Raw genomic sequence first — 25951 nt, forward strand, 5'->3', positions numbered from 1 at the left:
AGCACTGCCCCATCCTATCCACTTTCTTGACCATACCCCTTATGCCAAGGAATGCAGAAGGGTTAGGGGAGCCGTGACACAGAAAGCCATCCAAGGTAACCTTTACATGAATGACTTCTTGGCTGAGAGATTTGCTATCTTTACAGACCAACCCTTTTTGCTGCTGGACTGACAGGAAAGGTCAGAATTATCTTGCAGAGTCAGGCCCGTTACGTGCCTTAGTGCCTAGGCAGAAGAGGGCAAGTAAATTGTCAACTTGGTGGAGCTACTGCTTTGTTTTAGACTAGTGTGAGCAAGATCAGAATCGACCTGACAGCTTGTTCTTGACCGTGGCATGTCTCGACGTTGCTGAGTTTCATTCCAAACAATGCTGATGGTTTTCCAGTGTGGCATGTCTCTGAGAAGTTGTGATTTTTTTTGTTTGTTTCTAATTAGTCACATCAGTCTGTTGTTTGTAATTCTCCCTCCTGTGGTCCCACTGCTCAGTACAAGAATTTAAGCCTATTCAGCTCTCTTCACCCTGGAGTTCCTACTCAGTCAAATCTTGTAAACATCTACTTGGGTACAGGATACGCGCATTGACTCTGGTTTTCTTGTTTCTTGCTGCCAGTCTCTTCACTGAGCCGTTGTTTCAAAAGCACCATATGCTACCAGTGTTTCATTTTTATAGGGTCTTTGAGTTGAACTGTATAACTGAACTTCGCAGCCATCTGAAGTTAATTTAGTAATTACTGGAATAATCTGCTGAATTATTTTGCAGATGGTGCTTACACTTTTTGAGATGTGTACTGTTGCCACCTGTACCAGATGATCTACGTAATGTCTGTCCTTGGTTTTGGCACTTCAGCGTGTGTGATGTGAGACTGCTTTAAAAGCTTTCCTGCTAGCATCTATTAATTCTTTCCAGCGCCAATGGCACAGGCAGAATGCAAGAAACAGAAATAAGAAAATGCTTCTTTGCAGTTTAACATGGCAGTGTTGCCTTACAGGGCTACCTTCTCAGCTGGTAAGATCCAGTGATGTCGCTACAGGTTTAACATCTCTAGTCCTGTACTCTTTGGTCTGTCAACATCTGTGGTCCAGCATGATTTTAGTTAGCCAGAAGTCCACTTATTTTAAGTGTGGCCAAGTTTGTTTACAGTCACCAGTCCTGGCTCTCAGCGTTCTGTGCTGTTATTTAGCTCTAATTTACTACTAAATGTCTTCTAAGAGCCTAGCAACCAGTGGAAGTGTTGGTAATGCAGCAAGACAATATTGACCTGCCATGGTCTGGGAAATTCTCTGGTTCAGCACCTGTCCAGTCCTGAGGTTGTTGGACTAGAGAGGTTCAACCTGTAATTAGGGCAAAGCCCAAAGTCAGCAGTGAGTAACACCTGCTCAGAATATGACCCTGTATCATTAAGATCCTGGTTCTGGAGTTTGTGTCTTATCTTAAGGAAGGAAAAACATTTTAATGGGGGACATTGTAGAGACAGACACATGTACCAGGTTTTTAGTAAATAGCAAAGGAATTCTTGTGTAGCAGAGACATTGCCCATTTGTGCTGGTCTTATGTATTTTTGGAGAAAGTGTAAACAATTTCCAAAGGAATTTGTCTTCGGTACCTCTTCGTCTGCCAAGGGGTTCAACTACTTCCTCCTAAGGAAAATTAGATCTCTCCTTCGATTTCCTTCCAGTTTGAAAAGATGAATACTGTTTTGCCACCTTCTTTGCACATAGCTCTCCCTCTTTGCATGTAGTAGTGTATGAATGCTTTAAGACCAACTTACCCTTAATGATCCTGATTGCACCTGTTTGAATTGGGAGTAACCCTATTGAAGGTAATGGTATTGAACTGGTGTATACAATTGTATCCTGCATGGATACAAAATTTGTATCTGCATCTGTATCTGCAAAAATGAACTGTGGATATCCACATTGACATCCGCAGATGTGGATACCCATGGCTATAAAAGAGATATCCGCAGACATGCAGAGCTGTATTAATTGATCCAAAGCCTGTGGCAATCAGTTGGAATCTTTCCATTGACTTCAATGGGTTATATGAATCAGACCTGGAAGGAGAACATAATCAGACCCATTGTGTAATTTATCCTATTGTTTGTGTCACTGGTAGATTTGGCCCACTTGCTATAGGCTACATTCTGATGAATTTGGCTTACACATTTGGGAGGGTATGGGTGTGGGGTGTGGGTATGGAGGTGGAACAACCAGACTTCGCTAGGGGCTAGCATTTCCTGTTGCAATAATATTTTATTTCTTTGTTTTTATCACTAGTTACTCCAGAAGCCATTGGGTTCTTGTCTGCAGTTGGAGTCTTTATTGTCCTCCTCACTGTTCTTTTCCTCTTAATCAACAAGAAACTGTGCTTCGAAAAGATAGGTGGACTCCCATGCTTGGAGAAACCAGGGAGACGAAAACACTACAAAGAGAGGTCTGGAGTTCATGAGGGCCTGGGTAAGCATCATCATTATCTCAGTACCTTTGATCTCAGTACCTCAGAAACTCACTGAGGCTTTGATTTAAGAAGAGAGTAGAGCCATTTTATTGTGTCCAGTGTTGTTTGCGTGGAAAATAGCTGGGGCTTTAGGTGCAGTGGTGTAACCTCTAACAGCAGATATAATGAATACACAGTTGCTACGAGGGACCCATCATCTTTGTATTCTTGTGCAATGTTCTCTTGAAAAAAGGAAGAATAGGTTGGCAAAAACACATTTTCCCATTGTTATCTTGTGGAAGTGCTTTGAAAGCGCAAAGAACAGAAAAACCTGGGCACTGCTGGCATTTCCTCAGATCAGTAATAATGTTATTTGCTCCAGTCTCAGGGGTAGCTGTGTTAGTCTGTATCTGCAAAAAACAACGAGGAGTCCTGTGAGACCTTAAAGACTAAAATATTTATTTGGGCATAAGCTTTTGTAAGCAAAGACCCACTTTGCCAGATGTATTGGAGTGTAAATTACAGAGGCAGGTTAATGTGATATATGCCATCATGTGCCAGCAGTGCCCCTCTGCCATGTACATTGGCCAAACTGGACAGTCTCTGTGCAAAAGAATAAATGGACACAAATCAGACATCAAGCCGGTAGAACGCTTTAGTCTCCCTGACTAAAGTCTCCGGCTACGTCTACACTGGCATGATTTTCCAAAAATGCTTTTAACGGAAAAGTTTTCCGTTAAAAGCATTTTCGGAACAGAGTGTCTAGATTGGCAGGATGCTTTTCCGCAAAAGCACTTTTTGCGGAAAAGCGTCCGTGGCCAATCTAGATGCGCTTTTCCGCAAAAAAGCCCCGATCGCCATTTTCGCGATCGGGGCTTTTTTGCGGAAAACAGTACTGTGCTGTCTACACTGGCCCTTTTGCGCAAAAGTCTTTCAGAAAAAGACTTTTGCCTGAACTGGAGCAGCATAGTATTTCCGGAAAAGCACTGACAATCTTACATGAGATCGTCAGTGCTTTTCCGGAAATTCAAGCAGCCAGTGTAGACAGCTGGCAAGTTTTTCCGGAAAAGCGGCTGATTTTCTGGAAAAACTTGCCAGTCTAGACACAGCCTCCCTGACTAAACCTCAGTAAGAGATTTAAAAAATGACCATCTTTCAAGAAAGAAAGATGGAAAACGGTCTTCAAAGAGAAACGGCAGAATTCGTTCCCAAACTTGACGCTATTGATCTGATATTGAATAGAGACTTGGAATGACTGGCTCACTACAAAAGCGATTTTCCCTCCCTTGGTAGTCACCCATCCTTATCAACTGTTGGGATGGAGCCACATCCACCCTGACTGAGTTGGCCTAGTTAGTACTGCTCCTCCACTTGATAAAGTAACTCCCTTCTTTCTATATGCTAGTATATTATGCCTGCCTCTGTCTCATTCTAATGCATTTGATGAAGCAGGTCTTTGCCCATGAAAGCTTATGCCCAATTACATCTGTTAGGCCAGGTCTATGCTGCGGGGAGAAAGTCAGCTGAAGGTATGCAATTCCAAATACCTAAAAAACGTAGTTGGAGTTGATGTACCTTAAGCCAAACTTCTGCACCATTCTCACAGTAGAAGGTTGACGGGAGAAACACTCCTGTCAACTTCCCTTACTCCTCGTGATAGCAAGTACTCAGGGCCGGCTTTAGACCGATTCGCCCAATTTCCCCCGAATCGGGCCCCGTGCCTAAAAGGGCCCAGCGCCCTAAAGCCAGAGGGCCCCACGCCTTAAACCTTGAAGTGTGTGGGAGGGGGCGTCAGCCCTGGAGGAGGAGTGCGGTGGCTTCTGTACACCGCAGGACAGGAAGTCGGCCCGTGGGTTTGGCTGGAAGGCGGGACTCTGCCCTGTAGCTGGGGATTTAAAGGGGCTGTGAGTTGTTTTTTTGTGTGCTGGGTTGTTGGTATTTTTGCTCAACCAAAATTTGGTTCAGATTGGGCCCCGCACTTCCTAAAGCCGGCCCTGCAAGTACTGGCGCGGAATGGGATGACCTTAGTGTTCAATTTAGCAGGTCTAGTAGACCCACTAAATCAAACGCTGGAAGATCAACTGCCACATCATCAATCTTCCTGCAAGTCTAGATTTGTCCTGAGTCTTTAAGGTGCCACAGGACTCCTCCTAAGTTTCCATCCTGACATCCCTGTGTTAGCTGTCATACCGATTATCCTGTGTTAGTCCCATTCCAGAAATATATATGAGATGGAGTCATGTATGGAAGGTTTTACTTTTCTTGTTTTGCCTCCGAATGTTGGTATGTCACCTGGAATTTGCAGCTCTTGCAACCGAACCAGACTGTTTTTTTTTTTTCCAGAAAAGCTCTGCTCCTAGGCACCTGAATACATGGCTATATTGGGAGTATTAAACCCTTTGGAATAATCTGACCATAGGTGTTTCAGTGGGAGGTGATTGGGGCAGAACTGCATGCATATTTGGCCTTTAGCTTCCTAAATGTTATGGTGGGAGGAAAAAAGTTAAGTAAATGTTCTGTAAGGGACTTTTAATGCATTAATAGGGGACAGTTCATAAAGATACCTGTCAAGTATCAGAAAGTTCTACAATAAATATTTTAAAATGTATCCACACATATAGATCTGTACTTAAAGAGGTGTTGCCAAGGCTGTTAGGTTAGAATTTTACTTGTCTTTAATGTTTTTTCTCAGATTTGCTTCCACAGTCATTTGCATTTTGCATGTGTTTGGGTTTATCTGCCTGAATAAATCTTTCAGCGTGCTTTTAAATGATGGGACAAGATGCCCAGCCTTCAAGATTACTTACAGAAGGCCCTAACCCTGTTAACATGGAAGTCAGTGGGACTACTTATATATTTAGTTTAAAATGCCAGTAAATCTTTTCAATAAAAAATGGGGCTCTCACACAAGGAGGGCTCAGCTTGCTTGATCTATTTTTTCCTTTTCTTTTGGGGTTCTGTGTCATAAATTTAACATGACTTGAGCTTAGATTTTTCTGCATTAAAAGAAATTTAACAGTATTATTTTTAAGTCTTTATTTTTTTCCTGGCAAGTAGTAGAAGAGTGTGGCTTTTTTTTTAAATGACACATCTCTCAGCAATGTGTAGGTGTCGAAATTCTTTAGAGCTGTCAAAGACTATCATGCAAACATATATTTACGGTGCCTTTTAAAATGTGAATTATTAATAAACAGGGTGGATTTTTTTTTCCCTCCCAAATTTTGAAGGCTTAAAATTGCTGCCAAGCTGAAGCACTCTGTGGCAATTTTCATTTCAAAGTAAATCTTCTATGACTGAGTAATAAACCCTTGAAAACATGGTTTTATAATGGAAACACTAATTCAACTTTAACTACAGCTGCGCCGTACAAGCAAAATACCATACACATTAATGAGGTGCTAAATCTGATACCGTAGAGGAGAACATTGTAATCATTAATTACAACAGGAGATTACAATCAGAGCTTGTGTTCTCCTTTACAAAATAAAATGGTCATGAAAAGTTGAAGTTAGAGGGATTCAAAATACCAGCTTTTCTATGTTTAGGTTAATTTTGAGGTATTATATAGGTATTTTAAAAACCATGATAAGGTATATTTGCAAAAGAACCAAGATTTCTTACAGACATAAACCTGAAAGAATGGAGCAAAACCTAATGGTTCCATATTACATCATATGGCAATTGCAGAAGCTTCACAATCTGGGCTGACAAGGTTGCCAGGTGGTCTCATTCTAGCAAGACAACTATGGTTTAAGATGAAATCGTTCTATGAGATAGCTGTAGTTAGTATAACTAAGGAAATCTCCATATATTACTGCCAACAAGTATGATTTTTTTTATACCAAGGAATTTGATTTTTGCTGTGGTAAATGTATGTCTATGTTATTACAGTAGCTTCAGTATAAAAATTAATTGTGATTCTGTTTTTCACTTGTCGTCTTCTTGATGGAAGGATGCCTTTGTTATTAAAGGTCCAGATCCAATAAAAATCTCTACCTCTCATTGTTAAGATGCAAAAGATTATGGTAGGAAAGAGATGATGGGTAGTTATGGCAAAATAGTAAAAACTAGCCATCCCACTTCAAGTGAGGTTTGTAATGATTGAAACTCCTCTTTTGTCCACTATTGAAATTGCTTGTATAGCTGGTCATATCAAAGAGCAAGTATAAGCAATGAAATTTTGATTTTGATTTCCACTACTGTGGAGTACCTCTGCTGACTGCAGTGGAGTAGCTTTGATCTTACACAATAGTAAGTTCAGAATTTGTCCTAAGAAGTGTAATGGTACTCTGAATTTGATGTACATGAATGACCATCTTCACTTATAAATCCTTACTGGATTTATCTAACAATAAAAATAAAGTTTGGAGGAAAAATAAATCTATCTGGTTCATACACTGTAGGTCCTCATGTTAACCTTATATATATAATTAGTGTCTTCCAGTGCCCAGAATCTGAACAAAGATTATACTGAAGTTGGCTGAACAGTGGCAAAAGGAATGGAGTGAAATACGTGTTTTCATCATTGTGATTTTGAGACACATCTGGCCATTTTAGTCCTAATTTGATTGTAATACGGGGGCCTGTGTCTTTCTGAAAGGAACAATACAGTTGAAGGATCTTCATGGGAAAAGAAGTATTAATTGAAAACCCTTTAGGAAACTCCAGTACAATGTCTCATAATTACTGACACACAATGAGTGTCATTTCTGGTACTTGAGGCTTTTGTGTCTAGTACTCTGCTTTCTCCTCCTGACCTTAATGATGAGCTGCGTTCTGGGCCATCATGTCTCTCTGGAAGCACGTGCTTTCCAAGCCATGTTGGAACAGCTCAGAGCAGTTCTGTGTTAGATCATGCACAGCTGAACAGGGGGAGGCACTAGCTGCTGGGCTGCTAAGACTTAGCTCAGTTAATTTCTGCATTCTCCCCCGGAGTTGGTAGCCCTTGCTCTTGGAACTGAAAGGGGGGAGGGGAATTTGATCTATACAATGCAAGTGGGGTGAATCTTCTTCCCATGCAGAGGCTCCGTGCCTGCATACCACCATAGTCTCAAGCGAGGTCTAGTTGGAGGGTGTACAGTGCTGCAACGGCCCTTCGCATGGGGTGACTTTAACCATTCAAGGCAAGGCTGGGGAATCTTTTTTGGGTTGGGGCTGCTGACCCACAGAAAAATCAGTCAGGGGCTGCACATAAGAGAGAAGCAAACAAACAAACAAAAGAAAATGTCACTGTTGTGGCCCCAACTGAGGAGAGAGATACTCCCTACATTCCCCTCGCACGCCAGAGCCTTGTGGGGCCTAGCCTAGTAGATTTTGTGTGCTCCAGCCCCATACGGAGGATAGCAGAGGGGTCGGGGGAGGGGCAAGATCCAGGCAAGCTGGGAGCCCCATCTGGCCCCCGAACCTATTCAAGTGGGTGAAAGTTTACAATGTGCACTGCTGAGCAGTTGACTTAAACTGCAAAGTTCATGAGCGAAACCAGCTTGTTTGCAGGAGTATGTAACGAGCCCAGGGCAAACCCTTGTGTACATAGCGGGAGAAGCTGCAGTGCTGTGACTCATAGAAAGAAAACAATCCACTTTGGATTGTATCATGAGTTAGAGCTTTTTATAGTGATGTGACTTCCAGAGTAGAGCAGAGTGATCAAACTTGCAGCTCACACTGAAGGCCCGGAGGGAAGAAATGTCGTTTTTTGATTCTGCTGTGTCCAGTTTACAGAGAAAAAAGCATAGATTCTGTCTTCTCTGCAAATAATTACCAGATAGCCAAATGTGAGCATTCAAAAGTCACAAGTTGCACCCTTCCCCCAAATCATGCGATCATCTTAAAATCAGAAACAAAATGAAGGAGGGGGTTAGTTTTTATTTGTCTTGGTTTTTTTACCCTAAGAGTGCCTCAGTTTGTGTTTTACATAAGAATATAAGAATGGCCGTACTGGGTCAGACCAAAGGTCCATCTAGCCCAGTGTCCTGTCTGCCGACAGTGGCCAACACCATGGTGCCCCAGAGAGGGTGGACCAAAGACAATGATCAAGCGATTTGTCTCCTTCCATCCCTCTCTAGCCTCTGACAAACAGAGGCCATGGAGACCCTTTTTTCCCCCTGGCTAATAGCCTTTAATGGACCTAACCTTCATGAAATTATCTAGCTTCTCTTTAAACTCTATTATAGTCCTAGCCTTCACAGCCTCCTCTGGCAAGGAGTTCCACAGGTTGACTACACGCTGTGTGAAGAAGAACTTTCTTTTATTAGTTTTGAACCTGCTACCCATTAATTTCATTTGGTGTCCTCTAGTTCTTCTGTTTAGGGAACTAATAAATAACTTTTCTTTATTCACCCTCTCCACACCACTCATGATTTTCTTAGAATCATAGAATCATAGAATAATAGGACTGGAAGGGACCTTAAGAGGTCATCGAGTCCAGCCCCCCGCCCTCAAGGCAGGACCAAGCTCCATCTACACCATCCCTGACAGATGTCTATCTAACCTGTTCTTAAATATCTCCAGAGAGGGAGAGTCCACCACCTCCCTTGGAAATTTATTCCAATATTTGACCACCCTGACAGTTAGGAATTTTTTCCTAATGTCCAATCTAAACCTCCCCTGCTGCACTTTAAGCCCATTACTCCTTGTCCTGTCCTCAGAAACCAAGAGGAACAAATTTTCTCCTTCCTCCTTGTGACACCCTTTTAGATATTTGAAAACCGCTATCATGTCCCCCCTTAATCTTCTTTTTTCCAAACTAAGCCCAGTTCATGAAGCCTGGCTTCATAGGTCATGTTCTCTAGACCTTTAATCATTCTTGTCGCTCTTCTCTGTACCCTTTCCAATTTCTCCACATCTTTCTTGAAATGTGGCGCCCAGAACTGGACACAGTACTCCAGCTGAGGCCTAACTAGTGAAGAGTAGAGCACTATCATATATCACTATCATATATCATATATAATTTTATAGACCTCTATCATATCCCCCCTCAGTCGCCTTTTTTCTAAACTGAAAAGTCCCAGTCGCTTTAACCTCTCCTTATATGGGACCCGTTCCAAACCCCTAATCATTTTAGTTGCCCTTTTCTGAACCCTTTCCAAGGCCAAAATATCTTTTTTGAGGTGAAGAGACCACATCTGTACACAGTATTCAAGATGTGGGCGTACCATAGTTTTATACAGGGGCAGTGAGATATTCTGGGTCAAGCCTTTCTCTTAAGCCACAGGGGACAGAAAATTCCTTTAAAAAAAAAAAAAAAAAGGATGAAATTCTTACATAGTTACTGGAATACCGGAGCTGGGGCATTAAGGAAAACAGCCAATATCACAAGTCTTGGAATAAAATCATAAGAAATGGCAACTCTTTGCATTTTTGTCTTGCTTTCTTGGTGTTATCTTTGGTCTGAATCTTCCATGGAACATGTCATCAGAGCAGAGGCCGTGACTGTCACCTATGGACACGAGGCTAACTCTCATGCCAACTCACGAGTGAGGCAGAGAAAGGGGAAGCAAAGGGTGGCAGTAATTTTCACACTCCGTTTACAGACTGTCGTCTTCCAACAGCACAGTCAGTAGTGAAAGAGATTGTGTCTTTCCAGAGCATTCCAGTTATGGCTGCTGTTAACATTGCTCATATTGCAGAAGCACTTAGAACTGAAACCCCGATGCTGGGCAGTCACAAGAGAAGGCATGGTCCCTGTCTCAAAGAGCGTGAAATCATATTTTGAAGCAATACAGCAGAAGTGAGTGAAACAAGCAGTAAGTGGGAGGAAGGATGAGGGGAACAGCAATGAAGCAGTGCAGTTGCCTAGAATAGGTCTGTAGCTCTGAATTCTTTTCAAGGCAGCATCTGTAATGTCTGGAGTACTGCTTTATGATTCAGGAGAGTTGGGGTTTTATCCCTGGCTCTACCACTGGCTGACTTAGGGCAAGTCTTGTCATTGCTCTGTGCCTCAGTTTCTCCATGTGTAAAATAGGGCTAATGATAGTGACGTGCTGTGAGATCTGCTGTGTGAGAATTAGTAGTACTATGTATTAATGGAGTGTTTGATCATATCCATACCACACAATTTCTGTCTGTGTTGCAGCCTCGCCAGCGTTAGGTGTCTGATTTCTGTAGGCATCATGGCGGAAATAGATATTGAGAGGGGGAGGCGAGTTGGACTTAAGGATCAGTTGAGGGACTTCAAGATCAGCCCACGTGTGAGGGGCTTGTGAAAAGGAGTGGAGAGAGGTGTGTCTAAAAGGATGTAGCATGTGGTATAATGTCGGGGTGTGTTCCCAGGCTGCAAACTGTGCAGCAGTTGCTGGTGGCTCACAGAGAACAGACCACCTGAAGCTCCACAGATGTATGGGGCAGTGGCATAGCCAGCATGGGACAAAAGGGTTCAGGTGGGTGGGCAGTGATGGGGCCATCTCTGTCCCCAGCTGGTCCCATAGCTGCACTAGCTAGAGGCCTTGTAAAAATGGGGGAACCCATACATATGTATGCCGCACACTCCTCACCCTGCAGGGTGCTCCTGCTGTGGAGAGGTATCGCGGGCTTGCCCTGCTGCTCCCACCTGGTGCTCCCAGCAAAGAGTGGGTTTGGTGCTCTGGGATTTCCCCCAGCTTTGGTGCTGCACCTGGAAAGCAGGTTTAGGGGCTTGCCTCACTTCCCCTGCCTGCCCAGCACTCCTGCCGGCAATTGGGCACAGAGCATGGGGGCTTACAAACCCCGGAACTCTGCTCCCTGACAGGAACGCTGGGCACACGGAACAGGGTTAGCCTCCGACTTCATTCCCCAGGCCCAGCTGGAGCACCAGGCAGAGAGCCTCATGTCCGGGCAGGAGCAGAGCCAGGACTGGGGGATGGGGAGACCCAGATTGTGAGTGGGCCACGGCCCATCCAAACCCACCCATAGCTATGCTGCTGGTATGGGGCAGATGAAAGAAAGAGCAACGACAGATACTGAGATTATAACTCCCTTTCCACAGGAGTAAAAAACCACAAATTTTTATTACAGGAAAGCAGAAATGCCCCAGTACTTTCCTAATGTTACTATTCCATGCAACCAGTTGCTGTAATTGCCACCGGTGTATTACATGATCCCATTGCGCGGGAGAGATAACTAGAACAAGAGTCAGTCCCAGAATCCGGGAGTCAGTCTGTCTAATTAGATGGGTTCTGCGCAATGAAAATAGTGTGAGCGCCCTCACGTATGCCAATGAACACACCCATAGGGTTGCCAGGTGTCCGGTTTTGAACCAGACAGTCTGGTATTTGAACTTTCTGTCTTAGGAACAAATTGAGAAAATACTGGACATATAAATGTCCAGTATTTTCTAATAAGTTTTATTATTATCATGAGTATCATTCCGCAGTTGCGTACTGCCTGGCTGGTCGACACGATCACACTGCACGCGCGAGTCTACCAGCCAGGCAGTATGCAGCGACGCAGTAGAGAGGAGGGGAGCAGGGATGGGATGGAATCCCCAGGGCTGGACTCACCTGTGTGCCCCACCGGGAACTTGCACGGAATGGGCAGCACCCCGGGATCTGCGTGCACCCAGGACAGCCCTGCTCCCCACCGGCTGGTCCCCTCCCGGCCAGCCCTGCTTCCTTCCTGCTGGTCCCCCCCCAATATCCCCTGGTCAGCCCCACTCCCCACAACCTCCTCCCAGCCAGCCCTGCTTCTTGCCAGCCGGTTCTCCCCTGGCCAGCACAGCTCCCCCCATCCCCCTCCCAGCCAGCCCTGCTTCCCACCTGCCGGTTCCCCCCTATCCCCCGTATCTCCCTTGGTCAGCGCCGCTCCCCCTGATCCCCTCCTGCCCAGCCCCACTCCCCTCCTGGCTGGTCCCCCTCACTCCCGTTCTAAGATCACGTGTCCTGAATTTTTTTGAAACTCCTCTGGTAACCCTACACACCCATGTCCTCTCTTCCCCGCCCGTTAGCGGGCCTGGTCCTAAAGCTCTGGCTCAGGCCCAAGCCCAGAAACCAAAGCAAAGACACAGCCCTGTTGCCTTAGCACAATAAGTCCTAGTCAGTTGACACAGACCAGCTGTGGGTTTTCTCTGCTGAGTCGACTTAACCTCTGTGTGGCTCCATGCAGCAAGTACAGCCAAGCCTGACTCCTAGGCGAGACCTCCTCAAAGTATCTGCAGTGATGCCACACCAGGCCTTTGCAGAAGAAGGGAATGCTTTATTACATACCTGAAATGCAGAATATGAACATCTTTGGTTAGCATGAAAGAGATGGAAGTCAGGCCTTTGCCAGGTCTGCTACCCTGTGTGCCATCCGCATGCACTGTGTCTCAGGCTATATCTACATTGGTTTTTTGCGGAAGAGGAAATGCAAACAAAGCACTCAGTAGCAAATATGTGCTCATTTGCATATTCTCTTCCGATCCTTTTTGTAGAAGAGGTTTTTGAAAAAAAAAAAAAAACCCTACAGTGTAGACGGGGACATTTTTCAGAAAAAACCCTTTTTGCTCAAGATCCCTTATTCCTCAAAAAATGAGGTTTGCAGGATCTTGCGCAAAAGGGTTTTTTTCCGAAAAATAGCCCCGTCTTCACTGTGGTTTTTTTTGCAAAAACCTATTCCGCAAAAAGGATCAGAAGAGAATATGCAAATGAGAGCACGAGATTTGCTAATGAGCACTTCATTTACATTTCCTCTTCCACAAAAAACAAACAATGTAGATGTAGCCTCAGAGACCAGTTCTTATCCCAGGCTCCTGTGTCCATTGTCCTACTGGTGCACAACCATGCTGTGTTCATGTGGTCAGCTGCCTCTGCAAGAAAGGTTTTGATTCTAGCCCAGGGAGTCTTAGTGGTTGTTTAGTTCTGTCTGAGGAACAAATTGAGATATCCTTGATATCCAATATCCCAGGGAGAAAAATCAGATCTTCCTCCACTGGGTAACAGTACAAAGGTGTTTGGTCAAGTCATACAAATGTTTCATAAAATATTAAGGAAAATTCTCACATTTATCAAAGATGTACAAACCAAACAAGGAGACAGTCCCGGCCCCAAAGAGGTTACCAGCCAAGTGAAAAAGTAACACGCTTGTATGTGGAATACAGTACGTAGTTTGTATCACACCAAGCAACTCACAGAATAGAATAAATCCTTTGGGATCACGTTGCCATCAAACTGTCCTGCTTGGATTTTATGACGCGACTGCAGATGTTCTTTCACAGTGTTTGAGTTTAGGAATCACAGAAACAATTTTCATCCTGTTTTCTTACCATTTCTCTATATTGTAGACAACCCTGGATTTGTGAAACAGCTGCTAACTGTTTTGAGCAATTAATGTCAGGCTTGCAAAATAGATTTCCTATTGCTCTTCCCTTCTCCCTCCTTCCTCCTTTCCCCTCCCCCGTGATAACTGTAGAGGACAGTAATTTATGGTTGCCATTCTTTTACAAAAAGAGTGCACATGAAAGATAGAAAGGAGGCTAAATATCCTGACCAAAATATATCTGCAAATCAGTTTTTAAAACAAATCTTGGAGTAACTCTGAACATAACTAGCTGCATGCAATGCAGCAAAGAGAGGAATAAGAAATTTCAGAATTCACTGCATGGGCTCAAGAGTCTCTGATCCTTGTTTTATATGGCACCCATCACTGTGATACCATGTTTTGGGGGAAGTGTTCTAGAGTTAAAGTATTTTTTCTGCTTCTCTGTCTTTGAAAGTCTGTGTGACTGATGGACCCTCAGATGCTATGGTGGTCAGCATTTGGTACATGTATGTGGAAATGTAATCGGTGACCCCTGCCCTTCCTCACCTGTATTTGTTGAGGAAAGTTACAGTTGCAGAAGACAGCAATGGTCTTCGCAGTGGCTGATGGGAAGCCTCAGCTTGGGAAATGGATGAGAAGGAGGCAAAATAGGATCCAGAAAATAGCAGTGAAAGTATTTCCTCTTATCAGATAGCGTTTAGTTGGTACCATTTCCTGCTATGTATCCTATGTTGCACCTATCTCTTCTGTGACAAAGGCTTTAACTGGTCTATAGTATTCCTCTCAGTCAAGCCTCCACCAGCATTTATGGCCAATGATTTTCATCAATTCCAGGACCCTGTGAAGAGGGTGGCTAGCAGCGTCCAGATTCTTCTTGAGGAAGTTAAAGACTCTTCTCACAAAGTGCTGGACACTTAGCATTCCCACCGGGGTTGTGCTGCTCATAAATGAACCATTCCAAACCCCGGCAAAGACTCCTACCACCATCCTACTAACCAGGTGGATAAAAAATATTACTAGAGATTCAGAATTTTTGTTTCCCCATTCCCATTTGATTCCCTGGTCGAGGATGCTGTAAATGAGTGGTAAATGGACAGAATGACTCCAGTCCTCCTCAGGACAAGGACCAGAAAAATATGGTTTTGGACAGAAGCCTACTTGTCTGAGATGCTCCAATTTCAGATCACAAATTATGAAGATTAAGGCCAAATATGACTGTACAAATTACACCAAGTTTACATCCTTTGTTGAACATCTTCCATGAAGCACTCAGAATGCCTATAGTTAGGAAGGAGTTACTACCAGCCAGTTATCTGGATCCTTGGATGCCGCAGACACTTCTGGTAGATTTACCTCCACCACAGTCGTCATGCTCTGTGCATTGTGATTGCAGTTGTTGGGATTCCCAAAAGAAGTTCAGAATATTGTTGAGGACTTTCCATTTGATTATCAGAAGCTCTTCTTGGGAGCTATGGATGAGTCCCTGCAAACACTAAAGGACACCAGAGCGATGTTGAGGTCTCCACGTATATATACCCCTACAAACAAGAAGAGAGTTATCAGGTCTCAAACCACCCAGAGATCATGCCCCTCTTAGTTCCTTAGTTTTCACAGAACCACCAATCCCACGGTGAGAGACAGATTCCAGAGGAAAAGAGTTTCTTACCCTCCTCCAGTGAGTACCTACTCATCATTGAAACGACAATTTTGATAGGCTGACAAAGGTTTGTCTCTGTCTTCATCTCTACTTTGCAACAATGTTTTACTTATCTCCCCGCTTTTGGAGATCACCTTTCCCATTTCCAACAGGCCTAGCAGTATATTACAACAGGCAAGCAAGTCATGGAGGTTATAAAACCAAGCTACCCTCATCTGCTTAACATCTCCCGTCAGGGTTGCCTCTTCTGAACTTACACTTAGTCAAGAAGTACACTCCCTGCTTTGTTTAGGAATTATAGAACTAGTCCCCTCACCTCACAGGAGAAAAGGGTTTTACTCAAAACACTTTCTTATGCCAAAGGAGGATAGAGGAGGAAGAATCTACATGTTTTGTTAGTTATAAAGTGCTACCAGACCATTTGTTGTTTAAGTTTATCTTTAGATATAAGGTGACTGAACAAATTTGTAAAGTCTCAAAAGATCCTGATAGCGACTCTGATCACTATGATGCCTTTTTTCTAGAGACAGCAGGTTTGATTTTCAGCCCTAGGCCTATGGAACACCTATCTCTTCATAGTGCACAAGAGGTACCTACATTTCACCATGGGCCAACATCATTTTCAATGCTGAGAACTTCCCTTCAGCCTCTCTTCAGTCTTGAGGGCATTCTCAAACATTTTAGTGACAGTGATTAAAAGTAAGTTAGCCTTCGACAAGAAGTAATTATAGTCTTCCTGTATCTTGAAGACTAGCTACTCAAGGGCTGGTCTTACAAATTAGTGCTAACTTCCACCTAGACAGCTTCCAGAGTTGGGTTTCCAGCTAAATATAAAGAACTCCAATTTAGCCCCTGAACAGAGAATACATTTCATACTTGAATTTGTTGGCATCTAGGGTCTTCCTTCCCAATTCATAACTTCATTAAATCTGATTAGGACAATTCAAGGATGCCCCTCTACTACAGTAAGGAACTGTTTGCAGTTCCTGGGCCATACAACGGAGATTACGACTCCACTTGCTTGCAGGGCTGGTTCAAGAAGATCCATTCCTCAATCACAGCTTGGACAAACAGATTATTGTTCCCCTCCAGGTGAAGGACTCTCTGGATTGGTAGAAAGGTCAACACAATATCTGCATAAGCAGTCTTTTAATTCACCCAGCTCCAGAAATATGGAACGCATCACTGCTTGGGGAGGGCAGCCCAGGCCTCCACAACTCAGGGCAGATGATCACATTAGGAAACAGTCTCCGTAGCAACTCGCTGGAAGTTGGGGCAGTCAGGAATGACTGCCTTCAATTCTTACCCCTTATCAGCGGCAAATCAATCAGGATGGACATGTTCCTTGCATGTTCTATCAACAAGCAGGAAGGAGCAAGATCACCTTCCCTATGCACCATAGCCGCAAAATTATGGAAGTCTGGAGTACATGGAAACAGCCCATCAAATTCATAGCCCAGCCACTTACCTTCCTGGAATCCAGAATGTCGCAGTGAATAAACTTGGCAGTTGCTTCTCCCAGGCCTACGAATGGGAGTTGGACTCCCAAATTCTTCAAGAGATATTCCACTGATGGGGACTTCTACCAGCTGACCTATTTTCCACATTCAACAGCAGGATGTGCTCCTTATTCTGCTCAAGGAGAGCCTAGTTTGCCTCTTTTTGAGAGATGCCTTTCTCTGTCCTTGGACAAAGGGCCTGTTCTATGCATTCCCTTCCAATGCTACTAGTTCTAAAAGTGATAAACGACATCAGGCAGGACACGGTTAGGGTTATCCTGGTAATATCAATCTGGCCAAAGCAAGGTTGGTATCCTTACCTGCTTTTTGCCTGAGTGTCCAACCAAGGCTCAAGCTTTTGACCGTCCTTCATCTCATCTTCCAGGACAAAGGTCTTGTGCATCTGCCCGAGGTGTGAAGTAGGGCTTCAAGTATGGCTCCTGTGTGGTTCACAGGATTAGCATCCACCTGCTCAACAGGAGTACAAGTATTATTGAACAGTAGAAAGTGCTCAAATTACGTATGGTTCTTATTTAAGATGCTGTGGGATTTCCACCTGAACTAGTCTATCCATCTACTAGTTTGGGCTTTTTTTGTGTGGCTAAACCACATTAATCTGAAGCAGGAGACTTCTCTTCATACAGTAGCTGTACGACAGGCATTGGCCCTCTATCTGGATAGGACCAAGGAATTTTGGAAGTCTCCATCAGAGAAGGATCAAAGGAGTCCCTCATCTCTTCACAGAGACTGTCGGGTTGGACCTGTGGATATATTACTGCTTGTTATGATATGGCTGGTGCTTTGCCGCCCACAGAGTAACAGAGTACACTCTACAGACCACAAGCAGCTTCCACAGCGTGACGCAAAAACTTTTAAGTGTCTGAGAGATGCAGAGCTGCCACATGGGCCACAGTCGTCTCTAATCTAACCACTGTGCATTGGTCCATGCTCTCGGCTCTGATGTGGCATCAGGTTCTGTTCTCCTTTCTTTTGTCGTGGACTTGGTTCTGAAACCACTTCTTCCCTTTGAGGACACTGCTCAGGGGTCACCTGAAGTGGGGCTCTTGCGGGGCACTACTCGGAGAAGAAGAAAAGGTTGCTTTGTGGAGTAACTGTGGTGCATTGAGATGTGTTTACCTATGGGTACTCCACTATCGGCCCTCATTCCCCTCTGCTTCAGAGAGTTCTTGTTGGATGTTGAGAGAGAGCAGAATCTGAGAGCAGCTCACCCACCCAGCCCTATATACTGTCAGAGGGAGGCAGGAGGTTGTACAGAGCGTATGTGTGGCTCCAGTGAACGTTGCTTATGGATAAGGCTACGATTTAGTCATGGGTATTTTTAGTAAAAGTCATGGTCAGGTAACGGGCAATAGACAAAAATTCATAGCCCATGGCCTGCCTATGATTTATACTATAAATACCCCGACACATTCTAAGCTGGAGAGCTGCTGCTTGGTGGGGGGGCCATGGGACCAGTGGCATCAGTTGCTAGGAGCTGCCAAACAAAAGCTGGTCCAGCAGCCCCCAGGCCACCTGCCTGCCACTACTCTGGCCATCCCCAGGGCTAGTGATGTTAAATATCGGTTAATTGACTAGTTGATTAACCTCATGAATTCTTATTGGTTATTCGACTAGTCTCTAGTCCCCGGGGGCGGGGCCAGCTGCCAGTGCGCTTCGGCCCCACTCCCAAGGAGTCCCCTGCTGCTCCACGCTGCTGCCTCTGATATAGAGGCAGCAGCGCAGGGTGACAGGTGAGAGCTAATCCCTGATTTAAAAAACAGCTCCCCTTACAGACTGGCTGCCTGTCGCCTGTGCTGCTGCATCTGATACAGAGGCAGCAACCCCCGTCCTGGGGGTGGGGTCTGAGCTCCTGGACCCAGCGTGAGCTGGAACTGAGCCTGGTTGCCTGCCTACCCAGCTCCTAATACACTTTAAATGCAGAGCTGCAGCGGGGATAGGTCCTAGACCTGGTGCAAGCCAGGACTGAGCTGGGCTGCTGGCTAGCCTGCTAAAAATTTTACTGTGCGAGGGGCATAAATGCATGTAGTCTATAGCATTAACCTATGAGCTTTTGCTTATTGGTTAATTGACTACACTATTACATCCCTACCCAGGACCGCTGTTCATGCGGTCCATGAGGCCAGCTGCACTGGCCATTACTCAGGTGGTCCCTTGGGCAAGCTGCCCAGGGCTGCCCAAACAGCTGTTAGTGTAGCTGGCCCCAGGGCCACACCAGCCATGCTTGAGCAGTAGGGGCCACTCCAGCAGTGGCCATTGAAGCTGCCTGGATGGCCCTGGGGTCATCCACACTGGCCACTGCAGAAGTCGTGGAGGTCACGGAAAGTCATAGAGTCCATGACTTCTGTGACCTCTGACAGAGCCCTACTTCTGGAAAATCTCAAATCTAAAGGAGGTGAGAGCTGCACTTAAAAGACACAACTATGGTGCTGAAAACTGTTAGATCATTTTACAGGGGATGTTAAATATCTGTGAATTTTTCAAACTGGATTTCCCCCCAAATTTTTCCCCCCTTTTAGATCTCCTAGCAGTGGAATGATGGTATATCCCACAGTCACTGTCATGACTGTGGGATGTGGTGTGGGAAGGCCTAGTGGTGAGAGGAGAAATTGAAGACCAAGAGGTGAGTCAGGAGGAAGCAGAGCTGGGGCAGAGTGGAACAGAACAGGAGCCAGGCTAGGAACAAGGTAGGCACAGGAGCAATCACAACTGGACAGTGACTTGCTGCTGAGCATAAAACAGGCCTGATTTTATGGCTCTCTTCAGCCAATCAGGTGAACAGGTCAATCAGGCAATCTTGCTGCAACCAGTCTGAACTATTAATCTGCCTGGGCTGGGCTGGGCTGCCTGGTCCTCAGGCTCAGCTGAAGGAGCTCACTCCTTATAGTTACCATCACTCATAATACAGTCAATAAAGTAATCAGTGTATTGATTGCTGAGATTCCATAGTGATGGTCGTGGAGCTTTTCCTTGTATGCCTAACATTGACCCTTCTATTACCCATCTAACTTTCTAAAAGAAAACAGACTGTTAGTAATTAAAGAGGCTATTTAGCCTGAAATTTCTCATAAGAGAGAGAAAAGGTTGGGAATGTTTGACTCCGATAAGCTGGTTTTGGTTGGAGTTTCTTTGAGATTCGTGCCTTAAAAACAAGTGGTTCTTTCTCCCACCAACATTTCACTTGTTCTCATCAAATGTTCTGCCTCCTAAAAATGTGAGCTGAGATTGCGGAAGTAATTTAAAATGAATTTGACGCACATTGTAAACATCAATAAAAGCAGGCACTGTTGTTAATTAGGTTTGTGCTTCTCGGAAATAGTCTCTAACAAAGGTAAACTCCCTTGGCTTCTCCAAACAGTTTCTAGAACAGTTTCACCCTCCAGTGTCAGTTCACAACTTACTATCAGCCAAACAGTTTAGCTGGGCTTTATGGCCATGATGGCTGTCCTAGATTCTGGATCAGTAACCTCAACTTTGGGGCAGCCTAGCAGTGGCTTCCAAAGCTGTCTGTCATCCAGGGTCCTGCAGATGCTCGGGGTTTTTTTTGTTTGTTTTTATTTTTTGTTTTTAATCGGTGCTCCTTAATCTAAACCAAATCCCTCATTAGTATTGTGGTTGTGAAGACAAAATCTCCAGAATTTCAACTGAATATATTGCAGTGCAGTGACCTTGGCCGGAATCTGCAGACAGCTTGAACCAATAGCTTTAGGAGTTGTGGACGGCTCCATTAATCTCAGCAGGGTGTTGACTTTTAGACCTAATAATGACATGTGGATGCTTCTCTGGGTACCCAGAATTGTGAGGTACTTTGCTGCTACCTGTCCTGGAAACTCTAGATTCCTCTTACTGAAGCTTTCTGTGCCATCTATTTGGGCGACATATTCTGATAACCCTTGCCACAGACAGCACAAGTACAGTATTCCCTTCTCAGGCTCCCCACCCCCAGTCTACACCGTGACTCTGCAGACAAGCAAGAGGCACACATTAACATATGAGCCCTCCAAGCATCCCTCTGGGATGCCCAGCCCCTGATCACAGATTCACTGTTCCCGAAGGAACAATATGCACCAGCTCATGCATTGTACTTCAGGATCATTATGCTACTTAACACAGCTCGCGGTGAAGCTGGGGTACCTCTCCAGGACACAAGTCTGGGCAGATGATATTGCGGCTCTGAGTTGCTCATGCTTCAAGACCGCCTGTCATCATCAGTGGTAAAATCCAGAGGAGAGGAAGTACCTGATTCGCTGCAGGAGTTACTGGAAAACTACTGAGATGTCAGTACCTGACCACTTTTGGGGCTTCACTCCTGTTTTTCTGTCTGTGTTTACTCTCACGGTCTTATAGTTTCATGAAGTCACCCATCAGGCAGTGGGGCTTTTCTGTCAGGGGTTGCTCCCTTAGCCTTATGTCCTCCTGGACTCCCCACAATGCAGTGGGTTTGATGAGCCGCAGGTGGTACTGACTACAGTAGAGTCCCACTTATCCGACCTTCGCTTAGCCGACATTCCGCTTTATCTGACATAGCCGGATAAATCCTGGGGTTCGGCGAGAAATCCCTAGCCAGCCTACAGCAGCGCGAGTATGCGGCCCCAAGGCCAGCCACCCCTCGCTGCCATGCCGCATGCAGCCTCTCCGGCTGAAGAGGCTCCAGCAGCAGCCCCTGAAAGCAAAACTAAAATCCCATGTTGCCGCCGGCCACCTGCCATGTGACCGGGCCCGTTTCCCCTGCCCCAGCCACTGACGTCCCTTGAATTGCAGCGTGCGGCGGGCGATTGAGAGTCCAGCCTGTGGGCTGGTGCCTCCTGCCAGCGCCGCTTGGTCACAATGCATCTGGGGTCATCCCCATCCCCCCCTGTGCCCACCTCCCAGGGTCCCCATTCCTGCCTGGCCCCTTCCCTCCCTGCAGCCACTGGGTGCAGGCCGGGAAAATGGCCCTGCTTGCTGCCCCGTCGCTCTAGGCGCTGCTGCTGCTCCTGCTGCTGCCGCCCTTCTCGCGGCCTCCAAACGGAACATCCCCAAAGTCCTGCTGCCCTTCGCCCAGAGCACCCGAATCAAGTGTACACGTAATCTGTACTCCGTATTATCTGACATTTTCATTAATCCGATCACCTATCGGTCCCGTTTTGGTCGGATAATTGGGATTCTACTGTACTCTCATTGTGGCAGCAGGCATAGCCTGACCTGACCTCTAACTCTATTTAACTCATGGCACTTACAATTACTCATGTTTTCACTCCAGGCGTGCCTATTATCAATGAAGGGATTTAAATGATAGTAAGTGAGCTTATTGAAAACAAAGACTTACATAGAAACCAAAATCATAACAGCCTTGCTAGAGCCTAAATTTACCTCAAAGGACATTATTGTGTTCCCTACACGGGATTGCTTCTCCCCCTTCCCCAGCCTTTCCTTTTCCCAGCATTCTCAACCAGAATGGCCGAGACCTTCCTTTCATAAGATCAAGCCTGCTGGCAACTTGTCTTCAGATTAAAAGATGACACGTAGTCCCCTTTCTACTTCTTTTATGCAGTTACAAAATATGGACCTTTGTCCCAGGAAGTGCTGTCTTTAGAGGCTAATCTTGGAGTTCCTTTGTCTTTGTAAATCCTCAGGCCAGCACCTGACCCAGGCAACAAACACATCCTGTCACTAAATGTGCCCATTGTTTCTGTGCTGATGTGGTTGGCACGGAGACATACAATACACAGTGGCCCAACAGAAATGTAAGTATTGACTACCCGGGTTGCCTAGAATCTATTTATCACCTTCTGGGGACCTGTCTTAACACTGATATTTTAAAAACACAGTGTTCAGTATACATAGAGAACTCCTTACCTATTCTCTGTGCATATGTCTCACAATGGTGGCGGTGACTGGTGTGACGCATACTTTCAACAAAGAACTTACACGACCCCTCTTGGTGAATGTAAAGGATCCTAATAACCCTAATTGACCCTGTGGCTTCTGCCAGTCAGCACTAAGGAGATCTCAGACATGAGCTAGTATCCTTTCACAAAAATGCAGAAAGGTTTTGTTCTCTTTATTTTTAAACCAACTATTCCATTTTAGAAGCAACGATTTACTACCATGCTTGGCGACCACTGTTGAATGTAGCCAACTCAAAACACCTCCTACCTGAAAAGCCCTGAAAGTCCTAAACTCTCTCCCGAGCCATTAGCACTGCCAGCATCCCCTAAAAACATCTACAGTGCAGTGAGTCATCACTAGAAAAAACATCATTTAGAGACTGTGTAAAATGAATTGAATTCAGAGTTAAAACAAATAGATTGTATGAAGAAGAGGGGCTGAACAGGAGCCGGGTGGACAGTGAAAGAAATGGGCATGATTGATTGCATGGGAAATATGACCTTGGTTTAATGAGCCACTAAAATCAATGGCAAGATTCCAGTTGACTCAAATTGGCATTGGATCAGTGTCTGTGCATGTATCAGAAGGCTTCGTGATAGCCATTTGCTTTTAAAAATGTATTGTCAAAGATTGTCACCCAGGCTTTTATCACAGGGATAATGAGTATAATTTTAAGTACAATCTAATGACAACAGACGTCCTGGAGATTTCTATAAAACAAACTATAGCCAGTTAAAAGAGCATTATTCGGAAAAATAATCAGTCATGGAACGTGCATACGGAAAAGATTGATTGGGTCATCCATGTTTAATTCGGTGGAGGTCTACTCCCTAAAAAAAGACTGGGCAAATGTCTCTTTAGTTTTAAAGATCCCAAACAGTGGGGCTTCCACCAGTTTCCTTTGGATACTGTTGTGCAGCCTTTTGTGTATAATTGTTGAGAAGTTTTCTTTATGGTCTCCCTGTAGTTTCCCTTTCTTAGGGTACATCTGCACTGCATGACTATTTCAGGATACCGCCGGTATCCTGAAATAGCTACCTCGCCTCCACACAAGCCACTCGTTATTTCAAAATATTTTTTGAGAACACGGGCGCGCTATTTTGCCATCCCGGTAAACCTTGTTGCACGAAGGATACGGGATGGCTCGAAATAGCACGTTATTTTGAAATGTAGCGCTGTGTAGACTATGTCGATGTGCCAGAGGCATGCACATGAGGGCCTCTTGCCTTCCTGCAGCTTTCTGGGGATTAAAAAATGACACACTGTCCTGGTAGGCATTGAGATTAGTTTTAAAATTTGAGATTTATCAGCCTCTCTCCACACTCTGCTTCCAAAAAATCAGAAATGGTCTTAAGTTGTGGTTCTGCAACATATGTAAGTACATATCTAACTTTAGTCTCTGATTAATCCCACGTAATTCAATGGGACTGCAGACAATGCTGAAAACTGGGCCTAACTGCCTTGCTGAATCAGGGCCTCAGAATAGAAGAAGCTTATGTTTCATTTAAACATCAAAAGAGCATTGCAGTTATGCTGCGCTCCTTCTGCCTCTGTCAACAATTGCTCCTTTTGAACCTTCTCATAGAAATGAATGCAGCCTATGGACTTGTATTCCCTTGCGGGAACTTACGTTTGTGTAGTATATGGCTACAGCACAGTATTGGGAGCAGGGAGTTGTGCTTCTGTCTGCAGCTGATCGACTGTGTGATCTTTGGGCAAATCAATTAAAAAAACAAAACTACTTTTGCCCCAGTTTCCCCTTCTGTATGATGGGTGTGATGAGATATTTACCTCCAAGGGGTGTCAAGGGAATCAAGGCTCGCAAATGCTTTGAAAACGTTGGCTGAAATTTGCTCACAGAATATTTTTATATAGACTGTTTTGGTGAGAGTAGTGTAATGTATGAGCACCACGAGGAGTGCTGGCATTCAAGTCGTCTGTATTTATGTTTTTGTCAAAGGTTTCTTCTGGCTGCCATAGGAGTTCTCCGCTGTCGACTATAAAATGCATGCCTTGCTGTGTAGTCTTGGATTTCTGGTGGTGGCTTCGTGGTGGTATCATTAAGCTGGTGGAAGGGTTCTTGCCTTTCCTTCTGTCTAGATTGGATAGGTTTGAAAGCTAACACACAGACCTTGATGGACAAGTGATTTATGGTAATCTTTTATAATGCTTATTCTATAGCTCGCAGAATTGTAAGTGTGGCATGCTGGCAAAACTGAACAACTGATCATCCGGTACTGGTCATGGTATAAATATGGCTTCTCAGAATGCTCAGAGCTTCCTCCAGCCCCTCTCCTCTTGGATGTCCCGGATGTACGAAGCGGTCCAACAGGCAGGAGACTCCTTGTCTGCTTCCTTGGTCAACTTGAGCAGAGTGGACCACAAGCCGGAGGAAGATCAAAATCAGGACTTAGAAGACAGTGACAGCGTTTATGAGGACTATTCTGAAGATGCAGAAGATGAAGGAAGCATTAGCCTGAACATACCAGGTGCTGAGGATATGCATCCCACAGACAGTCACTCTCCATCAACAAGTCAGGATCTTGATTCCCAGGTGCCTGCCCATGGCTCCGACATGGATCTGCAATGGCAGAAAAGAGTGAGAAGCAACACCAACTCCTCAGAGCAATGGCCAGATGACACCAGCTCTTTGTCATCTCAGAGATTTTACCAGGAATGTGATGACCACCAGCTGTTAGATATGCTTCCTGCCATACCCGAAGAGGAAGGCTACCTCAACAGGCAGATAAAGGACCTTCAGCGTGACCTTGATGTGGCTGGCTCGTTAGAAAATATTAATGGAAAGGCATATGTGTCAGGTAAGATGGTAGTAATCACCTAGCAACATTATGCAGGAGGGCCTGTTTCTCTCCTTTGACTTTGATTGATTTAGTTACTAATCTGCTCATTTTACTTTACGTCATCCCTGGTAGATTTCTCACAGCTTCAAAATCCCCCAACCAACCACGCTAATGGCCCTGATTCTCCTCTGTCTTTCAGAATTAATTGCATTAAAGTGAGTGGCGTTCAACTGGTGTAAAAACACGGTAGGTTAGAGGAAAATCAGGCCCTGTTCCCGAATTCAGAAATGCAGTTCATTTCCCACATATATTCAAATCAGGCTTATGAGCTTGACATGTTAGTGTGCTGTGGATTTCAGTGAAAATGCTTCAGATAGCAGAACCCTTCAAAGGGAGCTTTGCGCCTTAAGCCGTCACTTTGAGAAGCCTCTGCTTGTATATCATTGATTTAAAAAAGTAT

At 44.8% G+C, this 25951-nt stretch overlaps 1 protein-coding gene across 3 annotated transcripts in view; it reads left to right on the forward strand.

Annotated features, from left to right (window-relative positions):
* SYT16 (synaptotagmin 16) overlaps positions 1–25951 on the forward strand; it is a 138087-nt gene that overhangs the window by 54354 nt on the left and 57782 nt on the right. For 2 of the 3 annotated variants that reach the window (XM_075926370.2, XM_075926369.2), the window contains exons 2-3: positions 2278–2457; positions 24872–25509. In XM_075926370.2, coding sequence (XP_075782485.1) covers positions 24945–25509 — 565 coding nt within the window. In that variant the 5' untranslated portion in view covers positions 2278–2457; positions 24872–24944. The remainder of the gene's footprint in view (positions 1–2277; positions 2458–24871; positions 25510–25951) is intronic. The other variant, XM_075926371.2, reaches the window with a different exon arrangement.

This window comes from Pelodiscus sinensis, chromosome 5 (assembly GCF_052426305.1).
Source record: "Pelodiscus sinensis isolate ZL-2025 chromosome 5, ASM5242630v1, whole genome shotgun sequence".
NCBI lineage: Eukaryota > Metazoa > Chordata > Testudines > Trionychidae > Pelodiscus > Pelodiscus sinensis.